Source organism: Nyctereutes procyonoides, unplaced genomic scaffold (genome assembly GCF_905146905.1).
Source record: "Nyctereutes procyonoides isolate TBG_1078 unplaced genomic scaffold, NYPRO_anot_genome, whole genome shotgun sequence".
NCBI classification, from domain to species: Eukaryota; Metazoa; Chordata; class Mammalia; order Carnivora; family Canidae; genus Nyctereutes; species Nyctereutes procyonoides.
In genome coordinates this window covers 791,339-818,084 of record NW_026575051.1, presented here as the reverse complement: position 1 = coordinate 818,084, position 26,746 = coordinate 791,339, and the positions used below count along the sequence as shown (strand labels likewise).

The following is a 26,746-nucleotide window of genomic DNA, read 5'->3' as shown; positions in this document are numbered from 1 at the left end:
ATACAGACCTAGATGGTCCATGTCTCTGACCCATCTTCCCACAAGCTGGCCCCCTGATGGCAGCAGTTATCCTTGGATTTGCAAGTGAAGCTCTTTCATAAGGTTCTTTAGACTTCATCGAATACCTTGAATCACTGTTTGTGTAGAAAGTTTTTATGTGCTTGAGCAATGGTCTTCAACTTTTTCACTCAGATACTTTGAAAAAGAATTTTGAAAAACTGTATATTCCCTCATCTGCTTATGTGTAATCTAATGTTTAAATCACAAATTTAATAATTACAAAGAATATAATTTCTACCATATTGTAAATTTAAACAATGAAACAGTTTCACTACTCTAAAATGTTTCAGCTCTGAGTAGCATCTCAACTCTGCAGCCTCTCAATACTCACCAATATTCTTTTTAATAGCAGATAAGCAGGTTCTTCCTCAACAGTCAAAATTTCACATAGTTCCTCCTGCACTGTGAACATTTTCCTTGTCCCACGTTATTGTATTGTAATATTGTATTGTAATATTTTTTGCTTGAAGGGATTTTATTGGCCATGCTATCATGCTTCTATGCACCAAAGGATATGTTTTATGTGTTTTTTTTTCTCATGTTGTCCTGTTTGTTTTCTATCTATTCTCAGTTTATGATCTCTGCCATTCTGAGTAAGAGACAGGCAGGGCTAGGTAGGGAGAGATGGGGAGGGGGCTCTGGGGGCAGGCTCACAGAAATCCCAAAAATGCTGAAGTCTAAGGAAACCAGAGATAAGGGAACAACGACCACCCTGCCCTAGGTGTGGGTGGGGTGGGTGTCTTTTTTATGACAGTCACCTGTGAGAAGCAAAGAATAACCAGACCCTAAAAAGAAGTAAGCCATTAAAGATGTTATCACCAGTCCTTACTCAAACCAAGACAGCACAAGAATGATAAGGCCACAAGCTCCCTGGCCAGTAAAAGACTGTCAGTGGAGGCCCCCATTGGCAACCGTGTTGCCACTCCTGAGAACTTTTTCTGCATCCTTGCTTGATAAACTTCTATCGCTTTACTCACTCTCCTTCAACACTCAACCAACTGAGCCACCCAGGAGCCCTAGCATAGCATTTTTTATTTTAAGCTTTTATTTTAATTCCAATATAGTTAACATATAGTGTTATATTAGCCTCAGGTACATAATATAGTTATCAAACACTTTCATGGGGATCCCTGGGTGGCTCAGCGGTTTAGAGCCTGCCTTCGGCCCCGGGCGTGATCCTAGAGTCCCGGGATCAAGTCCCACGCTGGGTTCCCTGCATGGAACCCACTTCTCCCTCTGCCTGTGTCTCTGCCTCTCTCTCTCTCTCTCTCTATGTGTCTCTCATGAATAAATAAATAAAATATTTTTTTTAAAAAACCACTTTCATGCAACACCCTGTGCTCATCACAAGTGTACTCTTAATCTCTATCACCTGTTTCATGCATCCCCCTACCCATCCCCCCTCTAGTAACCAGTAGCTGTTCTCTATAGTTAAGAGTCTCTCAGTTTGTTACTTTTCCCCTTTACTTGTTTTGTTTCTTAAATTCCACATACAAGTGAAATTACATCGTATTTCTCTCTCTGACTGGCTTATTTCCCTTAGCATATTTCTCTCTAGCTCCACCCATGTTGTTGTAAATGGCAAGGTTTCATTCTTTTTTATGGCTGAATAATATTCCATCGCATACGTATATTGTCTCTTCTCTATCCATTCATCTATTGGTGGACATCTGGGTTGTTTCCGTAGTTTGGCTATTGTAAATAATGCTGCAATAAACATAGGGGTGCATTTATCCCTTCGAATTAGAGTTTTTGTATTTTGGGGGTAAATACCGAGTACTATGATTACTGGATCATAGGATAGTTCTATTTTTAACTTTTTGAGGACCCAACATACTGTTGTCCAGAGTGGCTGCATCATTTGCAATCCCACCAACAGTGCTAAGTGTTCCTTCTTGACATCCTCACCAGCACCTGTTGTTTTTTTGTGTTTTTGATTTTAGCCATCCTGACAAATGTGAGGTAATATCCCATTGTAGTTTGGATTTGCATTTATCTTATGATGGTGAGTGATGTTGAACATTTCTTCATGTGCCTGTTGGCCATCTGTATGTCTTCTTTGGAGAAATGTCTGTTCACGTCTTCTACTCATTTTTAAGTTGAATTATTTGTTTTTTTGGGAGGTATATTAGTTCTTTATATATTGTGGGTTTTTTTTTAAAGATTTTATTTATTTATTCATGAGACACACACAGAGAGAGAGAGAGAGAGAGAGAGAGAGAGAGAGAGAGAGAGAGAGAAAGGAAGAGGGAGAAGCAGGTTCCATGCAGGGAGCCTAATGTGAGACTTGATCCTGGATCCCAGGATCACGATCTGAGCCAAAGGCAGACACTCCGCTGCTGAACCACCCAGGCATCCCTTCTTTATATATTTTGGATACTGACCCTTTATCAGATATGTCATTTGCAAATATTTTCTCCCATTCAGTAGGCTGCCTTTTACTTTTGTTGATTGTTTCCTTCGTTGTGTAGAAGCTTTTTATTTTTATGTAGTCCCAATAGTTTATTTTTGCTTTTGTTCCCTTGCCTCAGGAGACTATATCTAGAAAAATGTTGCTATGGCCCATGTCAAAGAAATTACTGTCTCCTTTGTTCTAGGATTTTTGTGGTTTTAGGCCTCACATCGAAGTCTTTAATCCATTTTGAATTTATTTTTGTATATGGTATAAAAAAGTGGTCTAGTTTCATTCTTCTGCATGTAGCTGACCAGTTTTCCTGGCACAATTTGTGGAAAAGACTGTCCTTTTCCCATTGGATATTCTTTCCTACTTTGTTGAAAATTAATTGACCATGTAATTGTGGGTTTATTTCTGGATTTTCTACTCTGTTCTATTGATCTATGTGTCTATTTTTGTGCCAGTGCCATACCATTTTGATTATTACAGCTTTGTAATATAACTTGAAGTCTGGAATTTTGATATCTTTTTCAAGGTTGCTTTGGCTATTCAGGGTCTTCTGTGGTTTCATACAAGATTTTGGAATTCTTTATTCTATTTCTGTGAAAAATGCTACTGGTATTTTGATAGGGATTGCATTAAATGTGTAGATTGCTTTGGGTAGTATAGACATCTTAACAATATTTGTTCTTCCAGTCATAAGCATGAGATGTCTTTCCATTTCTTTGTGTCATCTTCAGTTTGTCTCATCAATGTTTTATGGTTTTCAGAGTACAGGTCTTTTACCTCTTTGGTTAAGTTTATATTCTTAGGTATCTTATTATTTTTGGTGTAATTGTAAATGGGATTCTTTTCTTAATTTCTCTTCCTGCTGTTTCATTCTTAGTGTATAGAAATGCAGCAGCTTTCTGCACACTGATTTTGTATCCTGTGACTTTATGGAATTCATTTGTCAGTTCCAGTAGCTTTTTGGTGGAGTCTTTAGGGTTTTCTACATATAGTATCATGTCATCCACAAATAGCAAAAGTTTTATTTCTTCCTTACTGATTTTGATACCTTTTATTTCTTTTTATTTTCTGATCATTGTGGCTAGGACTTCCAGTACTATGTTGAATAAAAGTAGTGAGAGTGGGCATCCCTGTTTTGTTCCTGATCTTAGGGGAAAAGCTCTCAGTTTTTACCCATTGCGTATGATGTTTACTGGGATTTTTCATATAAGGCCTTTATTATGTTGAGGTATGTTCCCTCCAAGCCTACTTTGTCGAGGGTTTTTTTTTTTTTAACATGAATGGATGTTGTACTTTGTCAAATGCTTTTTTTCGCATTTATTGAAATGCTCATATAGTTTTTATCCTCTCTTATTAATGTGATGTATCATGTTGATTGATTTGCAAAAATTGAACCACCCTTACATCCTGGGAGAAAAATCCCACTTGACTGTGGTGAATGATTTTTTTTAATGTATTGTTGGATTTGGTTTGCTAGTATTTTGTTAAGGACTTTTGCATCTATGGCCATTGGCGATATTGACCTATAGTTCTCTCTCTCTCCTCTTTCTCTCTCTTTTTTTGTGATGTCTTTATCTGGTTTTGTAATCAGGGTAATGGTGGCCCCATAGAATGAATTTGGAAGTTTTCCCTCTTCTATTTTTTGAAATAGTTTGAGAAGAATGAGTATTAACTTTTTAAATGTTTGGTAGAATTTTCCTGTGAAGTGTCTGGTCCTAGACTTTTGTTTGTTGGGAGATTTTTGATTACTGATCCAATTTATTGCTGGTAAACAGTGTATTCAAGTTTTCTATTTCTTCCTGCTTTAGTTTTGGTAGATTATATTTTTCTGGGAATTTATCCATTTTTTTCTAAGCTGTCCAATCTGAGGCATATAATCTTTAATAATATTCTCTATTAATTGTTTGTATTTCTGTGGTTGCTGATTATACCAGAAGATATGTTGATAAACACTTTAAATATTTTCCTGTGGTGTGTAAGACTCTAAAGTTTAAATTTCACAGTCCCCAATAATCATTTGGTGGAATGTAAATGAAAAAGGTTTTCTGATGCAATTATTTTCCATATTTTCAAGAAAATATGAAACATTAACCTACCCAATATAAAAAAACAATAACAGGGATCCCTGGGTGGCGCAGCGGTTTGGCGCCTGCCTTTGGCCCAGGGCGCGATCCTGGAGACCCGGGATCGAATCCCACGTCGGGCTCCCGGTGCCTGGAGCCTGCTTCTCCCTCTGCCTATGTCTCTGCGCCTCTCTCTCTCTCTCTCTCTCTCTGTGACTATCATAAAAAAAAAAATAAAAAAAAAACAATAACAAAATTTGTAGTGCTACTAATACACTCTTGAAATGCATGCATCCTCATGAAATGGGGACTATATCACCATCATTTTTTACAGATGAACAAACTGAGACCCAGAAGAGTTAAGGAATTTGTGCAAGGTCACACTGAGCTCAAACCAAAAATCAGAAATTCTAGTTCCACAATCTGTATTCTTAGATGACATACTGTAAAGCCTCTCTCTGTTTCTTTCATCTTCAGGAATAACATGAATCATTTGGAAGTAAACACGGAACTTGTAACATCCTCTTCCTTGAAATCATACAAAATATACAGCTATGATTTAAGCAAGAAATTGGTGAACAGGGTGTTTTATCCCCTGACAGAGAATGGTGTACAAGCCTGGGAGATGTTCTTCACATAATTTGCTATTTCCTAGCAAATTTTTTGCAAATCTTGAATATTTTAAAATAGGCAGAAGCACAGATAAGGTGGGTTGACTTGCCATAGGGTTTTGCCTAGGTTAAATAAGGGACTGCCACCTTTATTATTTCATACTGATATTGTCTTTGCTCTGCTTCCATGAGATACTTTCTCAAGAGGGATGCATTCTTTGACAGGAGATTCAAGAAAAGGGACTGTTAAAACAGAAATTCTTATTACTTCTCTCTCACTCTATAATATATCTAAATGAATAACATCCTAACACGTATTGAAATTCCCAGGTTTGTTATATTCCATTTAGTCCCTAACAGGATTTTACATGTGGTAGGGGAAAGCATGAAGCCCTACTTTGTGTACATGATGCCTAAATTAGAAATTTTGAGTTATTTTCACCTTCATTTGCACCCTAGAATTTTCTGCACCCCAGAGAAATGCACCATAATAATATGGGGGCTAGAAAGAAAAAAGGTGGATGATTGTAAAATGGGAGTTAGAAAAGTCTAACTGGCCTGATATCCTGAGGTATTCTCAGACAGATCAGGTTTAGGGAAAAGATGAGGATCTTAAAAAATGATTTCTGTAAAATATTCAATACGTGCATAATATTCTTTAGAAGTCTTCATGTACCTCCAAGTGTATGGGAGAGATTCCATTCAAAGATCATTGTGTTAGATCAATAGGGCAAAAACATGAGATCTGGAAGGGGCAGCACTAATTTTTTCCACTTCTTAGACTCTACTTGGATCAAACATGCTTGGTGAGCTGTGGCTTTGTCAAGTTAAAACATGAGTAGTCCATGTAAGTGTATTCCATGATGAAAGTTAAGTAATGATGCTTCCAAACTACATGCACGCTCCAGTTGCTGGGAGAAGTGAGATACAGCTTAACCATGTGAATTAATCATAAGCTAAATGGCGTACTGTACTTTGTTGCCTTTCCATTTTCCTCTGTGCTGAAATGCCTACTGCTTTGAGTTATTTGTTGTTTATCTTTGGAAATCAAAAATTTTATTTAAATTATATGCCTAGTAATAATATTTTAATAACTTTATTGAAATAGAATATACATACCATATGATTCACTTGTTTAAAATAGATGTCAGTGGGAGTGTCTCAGTCAGGTAAGCACCTGCCTTCAGCTCAGGTCATGATCCCAGGGTCCTTGATCAGGCCCCAACCATGCCCCAACGGGCTCCCTGCTCATTAGGGAGTCTGCTTCTCCCTCTCCCTCTGCCCCTCCTCCTACCTGTGCTCTTTCTCTCACTCTGTTCTCTCTCAAATAAATAAATAAAATCTTAAAAAAATAAACATCAATGATTTTTGTATTTACAGAGCTGTAGTTGGTGAACCCTTTCACTATGCAGATTCAAACCTTCTCTATTGTTCTTTTACTTCCTCTCATCCACCTCTGTTTTTTTTGGGGGGTGTGTGTTTTTGTTGTTGTTGTTGTTTTTTAGATTTTATTTATTTATTCATGAGAGACACACACAGAGAGAGGCAGAGACAGACAAGGAGAAGCAGACTCCTCGCACAGAGCCCAACGTGGGACTCGATTTCGGCTCCGGGATCATGCCCTGAGCCAAAGGCAGACGCTCAACCACTGAGCTACCCAGGCGTCCCTCCACCTCTGTTTTTTTCTGTTTTGAACCTTATTACTTGCATATTAGTCTTCCTAAATCTATTCTGCAAGTGTCTTCTATTTTCTGGGTGATTTTCATCTCTGTATTGTTGCGTATAATTAAGCTGTTTTTTCCATTTGCTCTTCCAGATTTCTAATTTTGTTCACAACAGTGGCCAGCCTCTTCCCATTTTTCTATTGCAATTTTAAACTTGAAAATTCATGTTTACATTTTTTAATGATCTAAACGGCTTCCTTTGCCTGACCTTCATAGTATGCTTTCCACTGTTCACACTGGTGGGAGGTACATTTTCAGGGCACTTAACACAGCTTCTCCTTCTGCTGCTGGATCCTTTTAAGTGAAATTGTGATGATGATGATGATGATGATGATGGGCCTGCATAGGGCTTAGCATGGCTTCATTGATTAGGATCAACTGGTATGCTCACACTGGAGAAACCCAGTAAATATTGGAAGGCAGAGCAGTTTACACTGCTACAAGTCAGGGTGAATCCCCCAACAAACTACTAATTCTATCTCAGGGTTCTGTCCCAGATGGGATTTCTCTTGTTGCCTTGTGGATTTGGAGCAACTCAGCCTTCCAAAATAGCTCCTCTCTGTCCTCCAAGACCTATAGGAACAGGGAGGCTTCTCCCCTGCACCCATGAAAGAGATATGTTCAGCCCTTTTGGAAGGGGACTCATGAGAATCACAGGCTTTATCACAGGTGCCTCTGCTATGAGCCTCTTGAAAGATTAGACCTTGTCCAGAAGGGTTAAAGCCAGAAAGTTTTTCCCTTGGTTCCCTTGGTTTTTCCCTGCTTCACTGTGAGAGAGAAAAGTGTCAACTTGCACCTTTATTTTGACAAGTAGACCAGGTATAGAGCAAATGTAAATGCCCAAGAAACTATGATTTTGAGTGAACATGCCCTGCTCCACAGCACATGTAATTGCACTTGTCCACCTCATCACGCTCTGGGTTCTCTCTCTCTCTCTCTTTTTTTTTTGCTCTGGGTTCTCTATGTGCCATGACGTAACCTCTGTGTACCATAGGCCTAATCAGTGAGCTCAGAGAATCCTGGCACCTGCCTCCCTTCTCATCTCTCCCAATTCAATTCTCCTGTCAATTTGGAGAGTCTCAGAAACACACTGGTCCTGCTTGGGACAAGAAGGATTAGAGAAAGGGGACAGGCAAAAATGACATTTTACTGTGAAGGTTTTGAATGCCAAGCGGGTTCCGGCATGGAGATTCTCTCATACAACTGGGAAAATCAACTCGGCGCTATAGACATCCACTCATGTGCACACACAGATTCTGTTACATATTTTGGATGTGTTTATTTTTTAGCTAAATGACCAATAGAGTCTCCTCTTTTCACAGTCTGGTAAAAGCAAGAGCTAGGGAGTGTCTTCGCCAAGGCTGTCAGAGACCCAAACAAAGCTGAGAGGGGACTTCTGGGGATAAATGAAAGGACTCTGGTCTCTGGTCTCCCAGGTCATCTTCCACCTTGGAGAAAGGGGCACTCTAACTTCAGGGGGCCATTCAGGGCCTATTGTATCCCCTACTCATCTCCATGGCTATTGAGGATACTGGTCTCCTCCAGAACCAGTTAGGGCTCCAACTAGGCCTGTGGTGGACTCCGTGATTCCCTCCAGGACCTGAGCCAAGGTTGGGGCCATGAGGGCAGTAGACAGCTGTGTCAAAGACGTTTCTCAGGAATAGGGAATTTCTCTAGAAAAAGAAGGGTGAATCATTTCAGAACTGTATCCCCTTATCCAAGCCTTAACCAAGGACTCCTTCTGGAATCTTCCCCCCTTCATATCATTTCCTTCACCTAGTACTCCTTCCTCTAGACTTTATTCTTTCTTTTGGCCTTCTCTTCCCACAACTCAATAGTTCCCTCTGCACATTGATTGGCTCTTCCAGTTCTTTTTTTTTTTTTTAAGATTGATTGATTGATTGATTGATTTATGATAGACATAGGGGGGGGCAGAGACACGGGAGGAGGGAGAAGCAGGCTCCACACTGGGAGCCCCACGCGGGACTCCATCCCGGGACTCCAGGATCGCGCCCCAGGCCAAAGGCAGGCGCTAAACCGCTGAGCCACCCAGGGATCCCCGGCTCTTCCAGTTCTAACTTGCTACCTCTTTTTAGTAACACTCTCCTGATCTTTCCTTCCTTCCAACCCACCCCCCAACTTGGTGGCCCTACTATTCACATCCCATTTCCTTATGTTTCTACCACTCCTTCCCCCAGACACTTTCCTACATATTAGGCACTCACCACACAGAAGAAGAGCCCAGCAAAGAATCCCACAGCCACTACAACTGAGACCAAAGTAATGAGGAATATTTCCCATGGTTTCAGGGACCCATTGGGTGTCTTTTCATTCACTGGAGTAGTAGCACTTGTGCCAATCTTATTGGAAGTTGTGTGTGTTCCATTTGGAGAAAGTGTGCCAGAGGCTCCGGTGGTTGCACCTGATGCAATGTTGGCAGCTGTGCTGGTCCCACTGGAAGTCACATTAGATCCAATGTCAGAGGGTACACTGGTCCCTCTGGAGGTCCCACTGGATCCAGTGTTGGCAACTGTCCAGGCCCCACTGGAGGTCATGTTGAATCCAGTGTTGGAGGCTGTACTGGTCTCACTGGAGGTCACACTAGATCCAGTGTTGGAAGCTACGCTGGTCCTGCTAGAGGTCACACTGGATCCAGGGTTGGCAGCTGTGCTGGTCCCATTGGAGGTTGTACTAGATCCACTATTGGCAGGCATGCTGGTGCCACCAGAAGTCATACTGGGTCTAGTGCTGGAGGCTATACTGGTCTCACCTGAGGCTTCATTGGATCTAGTGTTCACAGGTGTGCTACTCTCTCTGGAAGTTATGCTGGATCGAGTACTGGTGGTTGTGCTGGACTCACTGGAGGTCACACTGGCTCCAGTTTTGGCAGCTGTACCAGTTCTGTCAGAGGTTATGCTAGATCCAGTGTTGACAGGTGTGTCACTGTAGATTGTACTAGATTCAGTATTGGAGGTTGTGCTGAACCCACTGGAGATCACACTGGATTCAGTGTTGGAGGCTGTACTGGTACCACCAGATATTGTGCTGGAACTAGTATTGGCAGCTATGCCAATCCCTCCAGAGGTTGTGCTGGATCCAGTACTGAAGGCTGTACTGGTTCCATTAGAGGTCACACTAGATGCAGTGTTGGAGGCTATACTTGTTCTACCAGAGGTTGTGCTGAATCCAATGTTGACAACTGTGCTGGTTCCTCCAGAGACTGTGCTGGATTTAGTGTTGGAGATTGTACTGGTCCCATTAGAGATTATTCTGGTTTCAGTATTGCCTGGTATGCTAAACTCAGTGGATGTTACACCTGCTGATAATCGTAAATGACGATAAACACATATTGAGTGTAAATACTTTCTGTTAAATGGTTAAATTCATTACATTGATAATTCACTATAGCCCTATGAACTAGATACCATTATTATCAACAGCTAAGATGAAGAAATTTAAGCTTAGGAATGTTAACGTTTGCCCATGTTTATACAGATAGATAGTAAGTAGTAGAGCAGGAATTTGTACTCAGGGCATTGGATCTGCACTTTCAGCTACCATGCTAAATTGCCCTCCCCACCCAGCCTCAACCAGGGTTACATAACTTAGTTCCACTGGTGGTAAACTTATTCCATATTCCACTGTACAAGATCCAATACAAATTAGTATTATAAAGGAATTGTAGAAGCCCTGTGAAACTAGCATATATTGATTAATTCATTCTTAAAGTAGTATTGCTCCCTTCTGAGAAAATATTTTTCAGTGTTCTTAAGAAAACATCTATATCATAATTGTCTGAATAGCTTGTTAATAATAAAGATTCATAGGCAAACCACTCTAGATTAAATGAGATGTAGCCTTTCAACAAGGGACTGGGTGAGGATATATATATATCAATTCCCAGGGCTCCTGATCTCTATGGCGAAGGCTGGAGAAGCACAAGACATATACAGCTTAAAAATATATGATCTCCCAGGATTAAGGGCTGCAAAGTATACAAAATCTTTTCAACCTTCTTGGAGACTCAAAGTTAAAGTTGTTTCTTTTTCTTTTGTCCCTCACAACACTGGAGGTTGTCCCTCAACCTCCCCCAGATAACCAAAATTAATTAGTGGCTCATTTTACCACTAACTGGAACATGGGTGCCTATCACTTTATTCCACACATGTGAATTTTCTCCTCAGGCTTAACTGAACTAACATTGGATTAGAGTTTGGGCTCTATTATGGGAAGGCCCCCTGTATCTGCAACATGCTATAAATTGGGGTTAAGATCCGAATCTTGAGTAAAACTAGAAAAAAACTGAGATGACCAAGAGCAAGAATGATACCACAGTCAACTCTTCATGTTCTTAGTAGTTGAAACCCCAGTGAACCACACAGGTTATTACCATTTTATAGATGCAGAAACTTAGGACAAAGAAATTAAATAATTCATCCAAAGTACACAGGTAACAACAATGAAGCCATCATCCATGCACAGGCAATCTGAGACTAGAGTCTATAGTTTTAACCACTTGTTCGGTCTCCTGAGTGATACCTAATTAGATTGAAATGATTGGGGTAAAATGATGATCCCCATTCTATGGAAGAGAACCAGAGCTAGTCCAAGCAGTGGTCAGCATCTCCCAAAGCACCTCAAAGTTTCTCAGATTACCCATTTTTAAAGGAAATCACTCACCAGTTTCTAAAAGTAGGAGATGCAGTAGTAACCAACACTTAAGGAGAATGTTTCCTTTCTGCATCTTGATCTGTCTCGTTGTTGGAAAATAGGATGCCTGAGTCCCAGCTGTGGCCAAGATCTAGAAGGCAAAGAACAGGATTCTTAAGAAAGGAGAGTTCAAGGTGAAAAGATGAAGGCTGGAGCTTCCAAGAGCTTGGGTCTCCTAAGTACTTGTTCTTGGGAAGAACTTTGAACTTGAGTAGAAGACTGGATGTTCCTTAAGCTTCCTCCATGCAATGTTCTTGCCTCTTTCTTTATTATAGAAGAGCTGCAAGGACCTTTATAGCTTCATATGGGTTGGGGAGGAGTTGGGAAGTTGATTTGTTCTTCTGCCAGCTGTGAGCAGTTAAAAAAACAATACCGAGATTGAGAAGGAATAGACTAGGGGTCAAGAGGAAGGTGAGAAAGGAGAATGACATGATCACACTAGGCAGGGCACTGGACTGGTTGGGTCAGAGCAGGAAGTAGAATGGTATGAGGAGATCAAATTTGTCAGAGTAGATGGGATCCACCTTCTAAGGTAGGGATGGGGCCAGAAACCTGTTCTACTGAAAGACCTTGTTTCCTGGTCAAGAAGTTCTGTGTGCCCTAATGAAGTGAGCTAAGGGGTGGTACCCTACATCTCTGAAGGAAATGGAAATATGAGACTCAGAATAATAACCAGGGGTCTGGGTTATAGGCAGAAGACAGAGCATTGCAGGGTATGCAGTAGACACTCAACAACACATCTTGAATAAACAGGGGGAAAGAGATCCAGGGGTTGATGAAGGCATCTTTGGGGTCTCTGGGGCATGAGGGCTGAGGGCATGGGGAGTGCTGAATGTACGGAACAAGCCATCTGTCAGGCTCATAGCAGATGAAGGGGCGGTATAGGGTCCGCTTCTCATCCTCTGTCAAAGAAGTTCCCCTCTTGTTTGTTTTCAGAGGTAACTGCAGGATCTTTTCTGCCCTGGAATCCTTCAGATATTCTTTCTCATCAACCTAATGAAGCATCTCTCAGTAGGGTATACCACAGATAACATATTAGGAGATTTCAAGTCTTTTGGGGGAGGGAGATACATAGTCCGAGTCCTCCAGAAATTTCATGTTGGTCTGGACACAGATGTAGCAGCAAAGGACACACAGTCAGCTAAATGAGTATAATTGAACAGACTTAAATGAGCAGAGGGTTTTGGGAGTTCATGTGGAAAGCATCTTGTGGCCTGGACCAGGGGGGTGGATAGATGGGAGTTTCAGTGCACAGTCTGTGTGACCAAAGTCTGCTGACTTCATTACTGTTAATGAGAAGCTCTGTGGAAGAAGCAACATTTCAGATAGCTTATTTGTAGGTGAACAAGTATTTTCAACATGTAAGGCCTGTTTGAAAGGAGCAGAAGGTGGTCAGAGACATGAAGAACTTTGAATGAGTGAGTCTGAGAGTCAGGAGGGGACAGAGTGTACTGGAAAAGACTGATGCAGATCTGCCTCATAGCTGTGAGGCTGAAGCACTTCCTGAGGCTGAAGTGTGAGGAACCATTTAATGACTGGCTGGGGTTGAGACTCCTAGCAATCCCATTTTATGGTTGAGAGGCTACAGCTGTCTAAGAAATCCTTTTTTTTTTCTCTTCTAGAATTATTTGGAAGCAGAGATCCTGAATTCAAGTCCAGATTCCACCATTTAGGCATAACCCTAAAATTTTTTGCATGCATACTTATCAGATTCTATATGTAATTAGTATCTTTACTCTCCTTCAAAACAATATAAGAATCTTGGAACTTTAATTATTACTACCCAGTTCCCAACTCATATTCTAATGTCATCAAGTGTTTTAATTCTGTCTTGGTTTTTAACCTCATGAGAGATTATTGTTATCTGCTTACACACCGTAAGCCAGAACATAGTCATACAGCTACAGTAAACTGAGAGACTGGAGAATACGGTGAGTAGCAGAGTGGGTATGTGCTTGACTGAAACTCGAGATTATGAGCTTTCCTTCCCAATCCCAGTAGAATGGCTCCCACAAAGAAGAGTGGCAAGAAGAAGGGCCATTCTGCCATCAACGAGGTAGTGACCAGAGAATACACCAACGTTCACAAGCGCATCCGTGGAGTGGGTTTCAAGAAGCGCGCCCCTCGGGCATTCACAGAGATCTGGAAATTTGCCATGAAGGGGATGTGAACTCCAGATGTGCGCATTGACACCAGGCTCAACAAAGTTGTCTGGGCCAAAGGAATAAGGAATGTTCCATACTGTATCCATTGTCCAGAAAATGTAACGAGGATGAAGATTCACCAAACAAGCTCTACACACTGGTTACCTATGTACGTATCACCACTTTAAAAAATCTACAGACAGTTAATGTAGATGAGAAAATCACTGATTGTCAGAAAAAAATGTATAAAACCACAATACATAAATAAAAATACAACAAGAATACGATTGTTCAAGATGGAACATAGATATTAGTGGACAGTCATAATGCTATGACACACGTTTAAACCTACTTGCTTTCTATTCTGTATTTAATAATTCCAATACCTGATCCTGCTATTCTGTGTTTTGTTTCTTGCTGGCTTTCACTGATGCTTTATGACTGAGATGGTTTTACTAGAGAGTTATGACTGAGTTTATTTTTCTTGGAATATTATCTGTAGAAGTACTTTGAAGCCTAAGATGAAGGCATGATCTTCCACAGAGAATTTGCATGTTTTGGCCAAGCATATGGATGCATTACCATTTGACAATTCTCATAAATTAAACGATAGGCTTGAGGTCTTTTGAATAACCCATGATTTGGAACTGCAAACCATGCAAAGTTATTTCTCAAATTATTACAAGCTATTTCTCAAGAGATCTCTCCTCCCTTCCCGTACACCAAGTTTAGAGACAGGTAATTTTGCTTATTATTTCCTTAGAGGAAGAGTGGATTTATTCTAGCTTACACTCTCCCTGAAGGTTTCAGATTTATGCAAGAGTGCCCACCCAGGCTGGTCTGACTGAGGCTGTAGTAATACTAACTACTTCACTGGGTTTGGGAGATGTTGGCTTCAGTTACTCCCCTTACCTCCTTGGGTTCCTCCTTTAACTTAGTCTTTAATTATAGCATTTCTTACTTTTCCTGCCAATTCACTGATTTGTTTAAGGAGATATTTTAGCCCACCATTTTAAGTTTTTCAGGGTATTTTAAGTCAATGCACCTAGAGCATTTCAGAGCTAGAAATTTAAGTTCTCACTGGACGGTTTTGAAAGAAAAAATGATAATGTATTTAAAAGCACTAGCATGGTGTTTGGCACATAATAAACATGTAATTATAAAGGGCAAAGGAAAAAGAAAAAGAAAAACATATATATGTAGTAGCCAGTGTATTTTAAGATTTCAATTTGTAGCACATTCCTGTGGTTTTCTCATTGTCACATGGCACTTGGAAGAGACAAAGAAGTAGGGAAGAAGAATCTTCCCAAAGATGAAGGAGATCTAGAAAACAATGAATGGTTCTAAAATAGCTTCCTGTCCACCTAGTTTGTATGATTTGATGCTACAAACCTAGACAGATATTAACTACACTTACTGTGGTGATTGTTTCCCAATGTATACAAATATTGAATCCTTATGTTGTACACTTGAAATTACTATCATATTATATGTCAATTTTACTTCAAGGAAGGCAGGAAGGCAGGAAGGCAGGAAGGGACAAACATCAGATCAGTGAAGATCAAGCTACCAGCCTGCACTTGCAGAATGCCTGCTGTGTATCTCTCACCAAACAACTCCATAGTGGGGATCCAAGCCATATTAGGCTAATTATATCAAATTAGAGGGTGACTTCCCGCTGCTTTTGGAATCTGTCTTTTCAAACAGCCACAAAAATCATTTCCATTGCTGGAGTCAGTAACACAAGAACAAAACATGAGTTTTGCCAAGATAATCCTTGATGTGAACCCATCTTTCAATGAAGAAGTCCGTGGTGTGAAAATCTTGTTTTCAGCATCTAATATGATAGCTATTATGTCTTTTTTTTTCCTCTCGTGAAAGCCTTAGAAATTAACTCATTCATATTTTTAAACTTCTGTGTTGTTTCTGTCCTCTTAGGCTGATGATTTAAGCAGACTATGAAAGGATTGCCATTTTCCTCTATTTAAGAAGTATTGCTTTCTATTAATGTTTTTTAAATCTTTGCTTCATTACAAAATGATTCAATAAATTTGCCGTCCTCTGACTTAAAAAGAAAATAAAACCAAATGAAGAATGTCATGCAATTACAAATTCTCAGAGATTTTTTTCACCCCCCTCTGTTCAGTGTTAAGTTTCAAGATAGACATTTTTCTCAGTCTCCATGCACATGATGGGCAATGTAGCTTTATTCTAGTTTAACCATACCCTGAGGTTTTAACCCTTAATGCCTCAGCTTTATTTAGGGTTGCCTATTAGACTCCACTCCTTGTTCAAGTCCTGGACTTTGTCTCCTGTAACCTAACTGCTAAGAAGCTATGAGAAAATAAGCTTATGTTAACCAGATTTGGCAGGTGCCCTCAATACAAATCCTGGTTCAGAGCTTCTTTGAGTCTTTGTCAGTCTCTTCCTTCTCTCAGTTGCTCATCTAAATACTACCTACTATCTACCTAGTTAATTGATACAGTTACAAAGATTTGTTTTTTGGCAATTTTTGTTGCTTTTGTTAAGAGGAGTGGTTAACGTAACCACTCACTTACTATATTGCCAGAAAAGTGAAGGTTTTCAAAAGATTATTTTAAGATTACCAATTTTACAATCATACATGATAGCGCATTTAAAGTCCCTTAGTACAATGCTTAGCACATACTAATCACTCAATAACAAAGGAAAAAAGAGAAAGGAATGTCCACATGGATAAACAAATAAGCAAGTGATCTGGCTACCACAAATATTACGAGGTATTTTTTTCAGCTGTAATAATTCTTTTATTTTTCTTATTGGGCACAGGACATCCTGAGGAAACGAAAGAGTAGAAATCCAAAACCAAAAGCGCATACATTATCACTTGCACATCAGAAGATCAAAGAAACCATTCTGAGACTGTGGCTTCCTAAGAGGTTCTCAACTATGGTTAAGCTCAGGGAATATTTTTACTTGAGCTCACATCTAAACCTGATAAATCTGCAAGTCTCCTGTAGAATCTTCCCCCCCTCCCCCCCAGCTGGCCTGTTAGTCAAACTCTTAGTGATCTTTTCTCTATTTTCTTGGCTTGAGCATGACTATCTTTAAGGCCAATCCCCTGAAATCCTTTTGGAAGTTCATCCTGATCCATTTTATGGTCACTGCCTTCTCCTCCATGACTCCCTTCTTCCCCAATATTTTCTTTTCTAGAATATCTTCCATTGTTCAGTCTTTGTCTATACTCTCCTTATCCTCCATGACTTCCTTGACAGCCTCCTCTTTGATCCATTTCATGGCTCTTGTTATGGCTTCTTCCATGTCCATGACTCCCCTCATGATTCATGACATAACCACTCTTATGGCTGTGGCTCAATTCACAGTCCATACCATGGCCCACTTCATGTCCAAAGATGTGCTCCTCCATGAACCAGTTTATTTTCCAGACCGTTGAACATCCCAGAGCTCAGTGCTGAGTCCAGGTCTGGACCAAGGTCAATTCTGTGGTCAGGGAGGTTACAAATGCCTCTATTTATCAGAGGAAAAGAAAAGTCCTTCTAAAAGATAAAAAACATATATTTCTAGAGTTAAATTCTTTCCATTCCAGATCATTAAACCCTTTTAAATTGTGAAAAATCACAAAGTTTCACTTTTCAATATTATCTATTTTCTGTTTTTATCCTTTTTTTGGTAGGTGTGATATTACTGGTTTTCTTCTTATTTATTTATTTACTTCTCAGTGAAAACAGCCTTCTAGTTATTGTGCTTATATATTCTGTATATGAAAATTGTGATCTTTCTCTGTACCGTGGTAAGATTATATGCCACTAAACTTTCGAGACAAGGGTAAATCCATATCCTGTACCTAAGAAGTAGAGTCTCCCAGAAATAGGGAGTCTTTTGTTGTGCTATTCAACTAAAAATGTGTATATCTGTGAAGACAGGTACAAAATAAATGAAAGTTCATAAAATAGAAGTTAGAATAGTATTTACTTTTGGTTGGGCAGGTATTGGGATGACTGGGAGGGGACACACCGGAAACTACTCATATGATAGAAATGTTTCATATTTTAAACTGAGTGGTGATTATAGGGGTGTGTGCACATTTTAAAATTAATCAAATTGTACAGTTGAGATTTGTGCACCTCTTGTAAATTTTACTTCAATTTTTAAAAAGGCAAGAGAAAGCCCATAAAGAGCTAAAAGTTGAAGAACAGGCTTTAAACTGCAGCTAAGAACATGGCTCTTCAATCAAGCCAACTTGGATTAGAGCCCTGCCCTGTGATCTTCAGGAAGTTACTTTAGTCTCTGACTCTCATGGCGTAGTTTGTGAAATGGGATCATAAGAGTATGTACCCCCAACGTGGTTATCCAGAGTAAAAGAAAGACAAGGTTCTCTTACACTCTTGGCTCTGGACCTCACACCTAGTAAACAACCAATAAAGTGATAGTTTTTATTATTACATCTTTATCTTAAACATTTAGAGAATTTCTCATGGCCAGAAAGTTGCGTTTTGTTTCTGCCATGGGAAAGGTTCAAGATTCTGAAGTAAGAAACTAAAGTAAGTTGATTGGAAATTATGCCAACCATTTGTGGCTAGTGTGTAAATTTCTCATGTATTTTTTGTGGGTCACCCTACAAATGTTGAAGACCACTTACAGGAAAACATACAGCCCAAACAGGAAATAATAAATATATTTTTAAAAGATAGAACAAGAAAAATGCATTGGAATAGAAGATGAAGACCAGGATAAAGAATGGAAAGCAGAGATGCATTTTGCTGCCTGGCACATGGCTGTCATCCACCACAGAGAGCTTCAGGGGCTTCTGGGCCTCTACACATGTCAGTTCTCAGAGCGTCAGAAGCTTCCTCTATAGGAGGGTGAGTGTTTCTGTGGCTTCTGTCCTTGTGAAGATCATTTCCTTGTTATCTGCCTTTTTAGTATTTAGTGAAGTATTCTGAAACTTCCAACCTGTTTAAACTGTGCTAAGAGGTACCTAGAAAAGTGAATTTCTTTTCACTTGGGTAAAATTATAGAAGGAGGAGAAAAGAACCCACCTTCACTCTCTTGCCCTTGGAAGCAATATCTATAATGAAAGTGAAAAACCTGTTGGGAGTTCAAATGTTCATCTTTCTAGAACTTTTTAGAGATCCTTTTTCCAGTGCTTATTTTCAGCTACTTTATAAAAAATAAGCTTGTCCCTATTTTCTCAACAGTCTTCAATTCACATCACATTGACTCATATACTTATATGGATCCCATTTCACATTTCTTCTCCTTTTTCCTACTTCTCATTACATCTGTTATTTACCTTTTCTGTCTTTCTCTCTCTCATGGTCTTTATATCATACTCTCTGAGAAAGTAAAAACCAGACTGAGAAAGTAACAGTCCATACTTCCATTCCTCAGGGTGGGATGACAATATGGGTAAAGCCAGCTGCAAGGTTCACAGGAAAATGTTTTCCCCAAGGACACACTGCAGTTGTAAACCTTCATAACAGCCCCCTTGTTTCAGTGACTTAGTCACTTTCAGTGATTTTGTCAATGAAAAATGTGGTTCTCTAAATGCATAGACTATCACAAGTTTCCTGTTTGAAATTATATTTGTAAGAAGCAAATATCCTACCCTTGTCTGGAGAATCTAAGTTACTTTAACACAGAATACCAGCTTCAATTTCCATCCCAGGGGCAGAGAAGTTTCTGAATACAGTTGACCCTTGAACAATATGGCTTCAAACTCCACTGGTTCACTTTTACACTGAATTTTTTGAGAAATACAATATAATACTGTAGATGTATTTTCTCTTCCTTAGAATTTTCTTTTTTTAAGACTTTTTATTTTTGATTTTTTAAAGATTTTATTTATTTATTCATGAGAGAGGCAGAGACAGGCAGAAGGAGAAGCAGGCTCCCTGTGGGGAGCCCAATGTAGGACTCGATCGCAGGACCCTGGGACCATGACCTGAGCAAAAGGCAGATGCTCAACCACTGAGCCACCAGGTGCCCCTTTTAAAGAGTTTTTAAATTTTTTTATTTATTTGAGAGAGAAAGACAACAAGCAAAAGAGCAAAGCAAGAGGTATAGACAGGGAGAAGGAGAAGCAGCTGGCTTCTGAGCAGGGATCCCGATGCGGGGCTCCATCCCAAGACCGTGGGATCATGATCTGAGCAGAAGGCAGACTCTTAACCAACTGAGCCACCCAGTTTTTCCCTAGAAATTTCTTTTAAAAAATTTTATTTTTTTATTTATTCATGAGAGACACAGAGAGAGGCAGAGACACAGGCAGAGGGAGGAGAAGCAGGCTTCCATGCAGGAGCCCAATGCGGGACCCATCCCAGAACTCTGGAGGCAAAGGCAGACACTCAGCTGCTGAGCCACCCAGGTGTCCCTCCCTAGAACTTTCTTAATGACATTTTCTTTTCTCTAGCTTATATTACCGTAAGAGTTCAGTATGATATGTATAACATTCAAAATATATGTTAACCAACTGTTTATGTTGTTGGTAAGACTTTCAGGGCAGCCCGGGTGGCTCAGCGGTTTAGCGCTGCTTTCAGCCCAGGGCCTGATCCTGGAGACCCAGGGTTGAGTCCCACATCCAGCTCCCTGTAAGGATCCTGCTTCTCCCTCTCCCTGTGTCTCTGCCTCTCTCTCTCTCTCTCTCTCTCTCTCTCTCTTTCTGTCTCTCATGAATAAATAAATAAAATCTTTTTTTTTTTAAAAGACTTCCAGTCAACAGTAGGCTATTAGTAGTTAAGTTCTGGGGGACACAAAAGTTACACAGATTTTTGACTATAAGGGATGTGAGTGCCCCTAACCCCCATGTTGTTCAAGGGTCAACTACACAGCATTCCCCATTTGTTGTAACTTTGTTGTCTCCAAGGAAACTGAGTCCGCTTCACATTCTGGAGCTACTGTTGACCCTAGTATTCATTCTACTTTGTTGTGAGCTTACTAACACTTTGCTGCATTGAACTTTCACCAAAACTCCGCACTCCCTCAACACTATAATGACTCTTTCCCTTGGTTTAGTATAAAGCTCCTTAGTCCCTCCAGTGTGCCGTCTCTCTTGTTGCAGTGAGGTGATAAAGCTGATTTGTGAGACCAATAGGTATGCTTCTGATGCTCTTACGTTGACTGCGCTAGGATGTATGTGACTCTCCACACACAGCTCTATTGTCCTGAACATCCTAGTGGTCCTATTCTCATTATTCTCTTCCCACCCATGATCCATCATGTAGGTAGTTCCTCCATCCCCACCCACGGTAACTCACCAGCCAAAAGCTCAGTCTTGATAATGGTCCAACACCTACCACAGCGTCAAATAGAGAGATGAGGACGCTGTCCCAGGGCTGCAAATATCCATTTGGCTTAGTCCCATGTGTTGGCATTTGGCTCATAGTAACTGGGTCCGTGCCCGTGGTGAGTGGGCCTATTTTATGCGAAGTGGTGCTGCTTCCAGGAGTGGTGGTTGGCTCCTGGGTAGATCTCATCCTGGTGTTCCTGGTACCTGGAACAGAGCTGATAGATGGTGCTCAACAGTGGATGTACCCAGTCAGAGGTATCTGGGCTTCCTCAGGTACAATATTCCTGGTAGCAGGGGACATGGAGTCCATTGCAGGGGCCATGGTGACAGAGATGGGGCAGTTGGTCTCGTTCCAGTGGTCCTGGTGCCTAGGAAGCAAGTCACATGATATGATGCATTTATACTGACAATAATTGAGAAGGAGGCAGGTGTACTGAGAGCAGAAGGGTTGATCTAACACACTAATCACGTTGGTTGTTTGAGAAGAGCTACATGGTGGGAGAAGAGATGGTAGAAAGTGGTTCACCTGAAGCCATGAGGTCCCCAGAGTAGAGGTGAGTGTCTTACAGAAGAGGAGGTATACTATGTCCACTGGTGGTGCTGGTGATGGTGATAGTGATGGTGATGGTGATGGTGGAGGCTAAAACTGAGGAAATGTGACTGGGTTTGATGCAGCGATCATCCAAATAGAGAGTGTGGGCTGGGATAAAAGGGAGAGGGTCTGATATTATTGTGATGTACTCTCTGGGCATAAGGATGTTGTTAGAGGAAGGAATGATGGACTCAGATTTACTCAGGATGAGACAGGGGCCATCACTGGGAGAACAGCTGACACCACAATCGTGGTTGTCAACAAAGGTGAGGTGAGTGTGCTCAGAACATACAGTGGCATTTCTATACACTAACAATGAGACTGAAGAAAGAGAAATTAAGGAGTCAATCCCATTTACAATTGCACCCAAAAGCATAAGATACCTAGGAATAAACCTAACCAAAGAGGTAAAGGATCTATACCCTAAAAACTATAGAACACTTCTGAAAGAAATTGAGGAAGACACAAAGAGATGGAAAAATATTCCATACTCATGCATTGGAAGAATTAATATTATGAAAATGTCAATGTTACCCAGGGCAATGTACACATTCAATGCAATCCCTACCAAAATACCATGGACTTGGGCAGCCCGGGTGGCTCAGCGGTTTAGCGCCTGCCTTCGGCCCAGGGCCTGATCCTGGAGTCCCTGGATCGAGTCCCACATCGGGCTCCCTGCATGGAGCCTGCTTCTCCCTCTGCCTGTGTCTCTGCCTCTCTCTCTGTGTGTGTCTCTCATGAAAAATAAGTAAAATCTTAAAAAAAATACCATGGACTTTCTTCAGAGAGTTGGAACAAATCATCTTTTTTTTTTTTTTTGGAACAAATCATCTTAAGATTTGTGTGGAATCAGAAAAGACCCCGAACAGCCAGGGGAATATTGAAAAAAAAAAAAAAACCAGAGCCAGGGGCATCACAATGCCAGATTTCAGGTTGTACTACAAAGCTGTGATCATCAAGACGGTGTGGTACTGGCACAAAAACAGACACATAGATCAATGGAACAGAATAGAGAACCCAGAAATAAACCCTCAACTCCATGGTTGACTACTATTCGACAAAGCAGGAAAAACTATCCACTGGAAAAAGGACAGTCTCTTCAATAAATGGTGCTGGGAAAATTGGACAGCCATGTGCAGAAGAATGAAACTAGACCACTCTCTTTCACCATACACAAAGATAAACTCAAAATGGATGAAAGATCTAAATGTGAGACAAGAATCCATCAAAATCCTAGAGGAGAACACAGGCAACAGCCTTTTTGAACTTGGCCACAGGAACTTCTTGCAAGATACATCTGAAGGCAAGGAAAACAAAAGCAAAAATGAACTATTGAGACTTCATCAAGATAAGAAGCTTCTGCACAGCCAAAGAAATAGTCAACAAAACTAAAGACAACCTACAGAATGGGAGAAGATATTTGCAAATGACGTATCAGATAAAGGGCTAGTTTCCAAGATCTATAAAGAACTTATTAAACTCAAGAGCAAAGAAACAAACAATCCAATCATGAAATGGGCAAAAGACATGAACAGCAATTTCACCAAAGAAGACATAGACATGGCCAACAAGCACATGAGAAAATGCTCTGCATCACTGGCCATCAGGGAAATACAAATCAAAACCACAATGAAATACCACGTCACACCAGTGAGAAAGGTGAAAATTAACTAGACAGGAAACAACAAATGTTGGAGAGGATGCGGAGAAAAGGGAACCCTCCTGCACTGTTGGTGGGAATGTGAACTGGTGCAGCCACTCTGGAAAACTGTGTGGAGGTTCCTCAAAGGGTTCAAAATAGATCTGCCCTAGACCTAGCAATTGCACTGCTGGGGATTTACCCCAAAGATACAGATGCAATGAAATGCCGGGACACCTGCACCCCGATGTTTCTAGCAGCAATGTCCACAATAGCCAAACTGTGGAAGGAGCCTCGGTGTCCATCGAAAGATGAATGGATAAAGAAGATGTGGTCTATGGATACAATGGAATATTCCTCAGCCATTAGAAACGACAAATACACACCATTTGCTTCAACGTGGATGGAACTGGAGGGTATGATGCTGAGTGAAGTAAGTCAATCAGAGAAGGACAAACTTTATATGCTTTCATTCATTTGGGGAATATAAAAAATAGTGAAATTGAATAAAGGAGAAAGGAGGGAAAATGAGTGGGAAATATCAGTGAGGGCGATGAGAGACTCCTAACTCTGGGAAACGAACAAGGGGTAGTGGAAGGGGAGGTGGGTGGGTTTGGGGTGACTGGGTGATGTGCACTGAGGGGGGCACTTGACAGGATGAGCACTGGGGTTATACTATATGTTGGCAAATCGAACCTCAATAAAAAAAAATACAAAAAAAAAAAAGACAGGAGGACCTAATACATACAGCAGGTGGCATCAGCAGCAAGGGCTGTGCTTAGACTGGAAGTGGTTGTGTTGATGCAAGAACATGTCAGTCACCGGAACAGCAGTGGGTAGCTCAGAACAAAGTGGTAGAGTCACATCCAACACGAGTATGGATGGCAAGCACAGAGGTGCTTTTATTCAGAACAAGTGCCAGAATATGAAAAAATAATTTTGGTCTTAATCGACCTTGGAGCAAAGGTTGGCAAACACCTTCTCTAAAGGGTCATGATATGGCAAACTTTTAAATTGGGTCACAAAGTCTCTGTCACAAGTATGCAAAGTAGCTGGAAAGCAGCTATAGACGTAAAGGAGTACAAGTGGCTGTGTTCCAATAACATCTCATTTGGGAAAACAGATAACAGCCAGATTTGGCCCATGAAGTGTAGTTTGCAGTCCCTGGATCAGGGCTCAATATATTGAAGATGAGATGGCAGTGTCACAGGTGGTGGATGGAACAGAGCTGATTGTGCTTGGCACAGAAGTGACAGCATCTGACAAATTGGGATGTTTGTCACAGAGTTGAGGTGAGTTCCCTCTAGGCAGAAGTGATGGAATATAATGAGCTTGTGTGTGTGTGTGTGTGTGTGTGTGTGTGTGTGTGTGTGTAGGGGGGATACTTGCAAAGAAGTGTTTCTGGTTGGGTTAGAAATGGATGATGAACAAAAGAAGGTGAGACAGAGTAGAAATGAATAGGATTCAAGAAGAGGGAGCAGAAGTATAGGAGTGGTAGCTTGACTAGAGTCTAGAGCAGAAATGACAGAAACGGGCAAAAAGATGATGGTTAACACTGGAGGTAAATGTGTGTGCTTAGAGAAGAGATGGTGGTCAGTACCTGATATAGCTGTGTTGGTGATGGACTGAATAGAAAAGTCAATGGCTTTGGTGGGCACTGAGGTGATGGAAGAGTCTGTGAAAGGTTCAGAGACACTGGTGGGGACTGTGGAGACTGTGGGGACCCCAGAGGCAGAAGTAGAGGCTAGGGTGGGTGATGAGGACAAAGCGAGAGATGTGGTGACCTCTGAGGCTGTGGTGGGTCCAGAAGGTGATATGGAAGCTTTGGTCCCCAGAATCTGTGGAAGAAAATATGATGGGCCCAGATGCTGAGACAGAAAGTGTGGTGCTCTTAGACTCTGTGGTTGAGACAGTCAGGGTCTCTGCAGATGGAATTGTTGTGGAGAGCACAAACTCTCCAAGCATCACAAAAATTTTAGTGGATACTGTCAGTGCCTCAGAGGCTATGGTAGAGGCCACAGTGTTGTCAGAGAGATCAGTTGATGCTTTAGTGGTCTCAGTGGTGGTGGTGGAGGCCATGGTAATCTCAAAAACTGTGTTCTTAGAGCTTGTAATGGGCCCACATATAATTGTGGAGGCCATGGTGGTCTCAGAGACCTTGGTAGAGGCCCCAGAAGCCTCAAAGTCTGGGATAGAGGCTGTCATTGGCATGGATGCTGTAATGCTGCACCTGAGGGCCTCTGAAGTTGTTTGAGAGACTAGGATAGTTGAAGAACTTATGTTGATTTCAGAGGCTATGCTGAAGGCTGTGGTTAGAATGGACCTTGTGGTGGAGGAGTAATTATCTTGAAAGCTGTGCTGGGAGCACTGGTGGTCTCAGAGTCTGTGGTGATAAGTATGATGGGCATAGATGTTATGGAAGAACCCAGAGTGGTCTCAGAAGTAATGGTGGAGACCATGGTGGTCTCAGAGACTGTTGTGTTCTTAGCACCTGTAGTAGAAGCTATGGGGAGCAGAGATATTATTGTGGAAGATGTGGTGGTCTCAGAGACTATGCTGAAGGCCACAGTGGACTCAAAAGCTGTAGTAGAGACTATCATGGGTGGAGCTGCCATGGTGGAGGATCTGGTGATATTAGAGGTGGTGGGAGGGACCATGGTGAAGTCAGAATCTTTGGTGGTCTCAGAGGCTGTGGTAGTTTCAGAGGCTATGGCAGAGAATGTGGTGGGCATGGATGCTGTAGTGGTTTCAGCAGGTCTTGCCACACTTGTGGGAGGCACAGACTCTGAAGCTGTGACAGAGGCTTTAGTGAAAACCCTAGTCATCTCTGAGGCTGTGGTAGAGGCCAGAGTGCTCTCGGAAGCTTCCATGGAAACCAACGTGTTCTCAGCATTGGTGGTGGAGGCCATGGTGGTATTAGAGGCTGTTGTGGTCTTAGAGCTTATTTTAAGGGTATCCATGGGCCCAGGCATTATTATGGAAGACATGGTATGGTAGTCTCGGAGACCATGATGAAGAGCACAGTGCATTCAGAGGCTGAGGTGATCTCAAAGGCAGTGTTGGAGAAAGTGGTTGACACAGACATGGTAGTGGAAGGTGGGATGATCTCAGGGGCTGTAGTAGAAGCTATGGTGGCATCCAAGCTTATGGAGATTTCAGAGGTGAAGGAGGATGCCATTGTGGGCACACATATTGATGTGGAGGGCATGGTGATCTCAGAGCCTATGCTGGACAGACTCTGCAGTGGCATTTGAAGCTGCAGTGGAATCTATGGTGGCCTTAGGGCTTGTGGTGATTTCAGAGGTCATAGTGAAGACTGTGGCAGGCACATATGTCATCATGGAGGAAGAGGTGGTCTCAGAGCCTGTGATGGGCTTGGCAGTTATTGGGGTGACTAAGGAGGGCACGGACTTAGTGTTTGTCACAAGGGTTTTAATGGAAACTGTAGTGGTATCAGGGGCTGCGTTAGAGGTCATAGTGGGTACAGAGGCTGTGGTGGAGACAGCGATGGCCT

General features: G+C 41.3%; 1 protein-coding gene across 1 annotated transcript; it reads right to left on the bottom strand.

The window, feature by feature from the left end:
• Window positions 1-8,346: 8,346 nt before the first annotated feature.
• Window positions 8,347-26,708, bottom strand: MUC21 (mucin 21, cell surface associated). The gene is given in 6 exon segments (XM_055330321.1): window positions 8,347-8,535; window positions 9,088-10,178; window positions 24,833-24,946; window positions 25,724-25,939; window positions 26,218-26,473; window positions 26,475-26,708. Coding segments are annotated over 6 exon segments (2,100 nt in total).
• Between the last annotated feature and the right edge of the window lie 38 nt (window positions 26,709-26,746).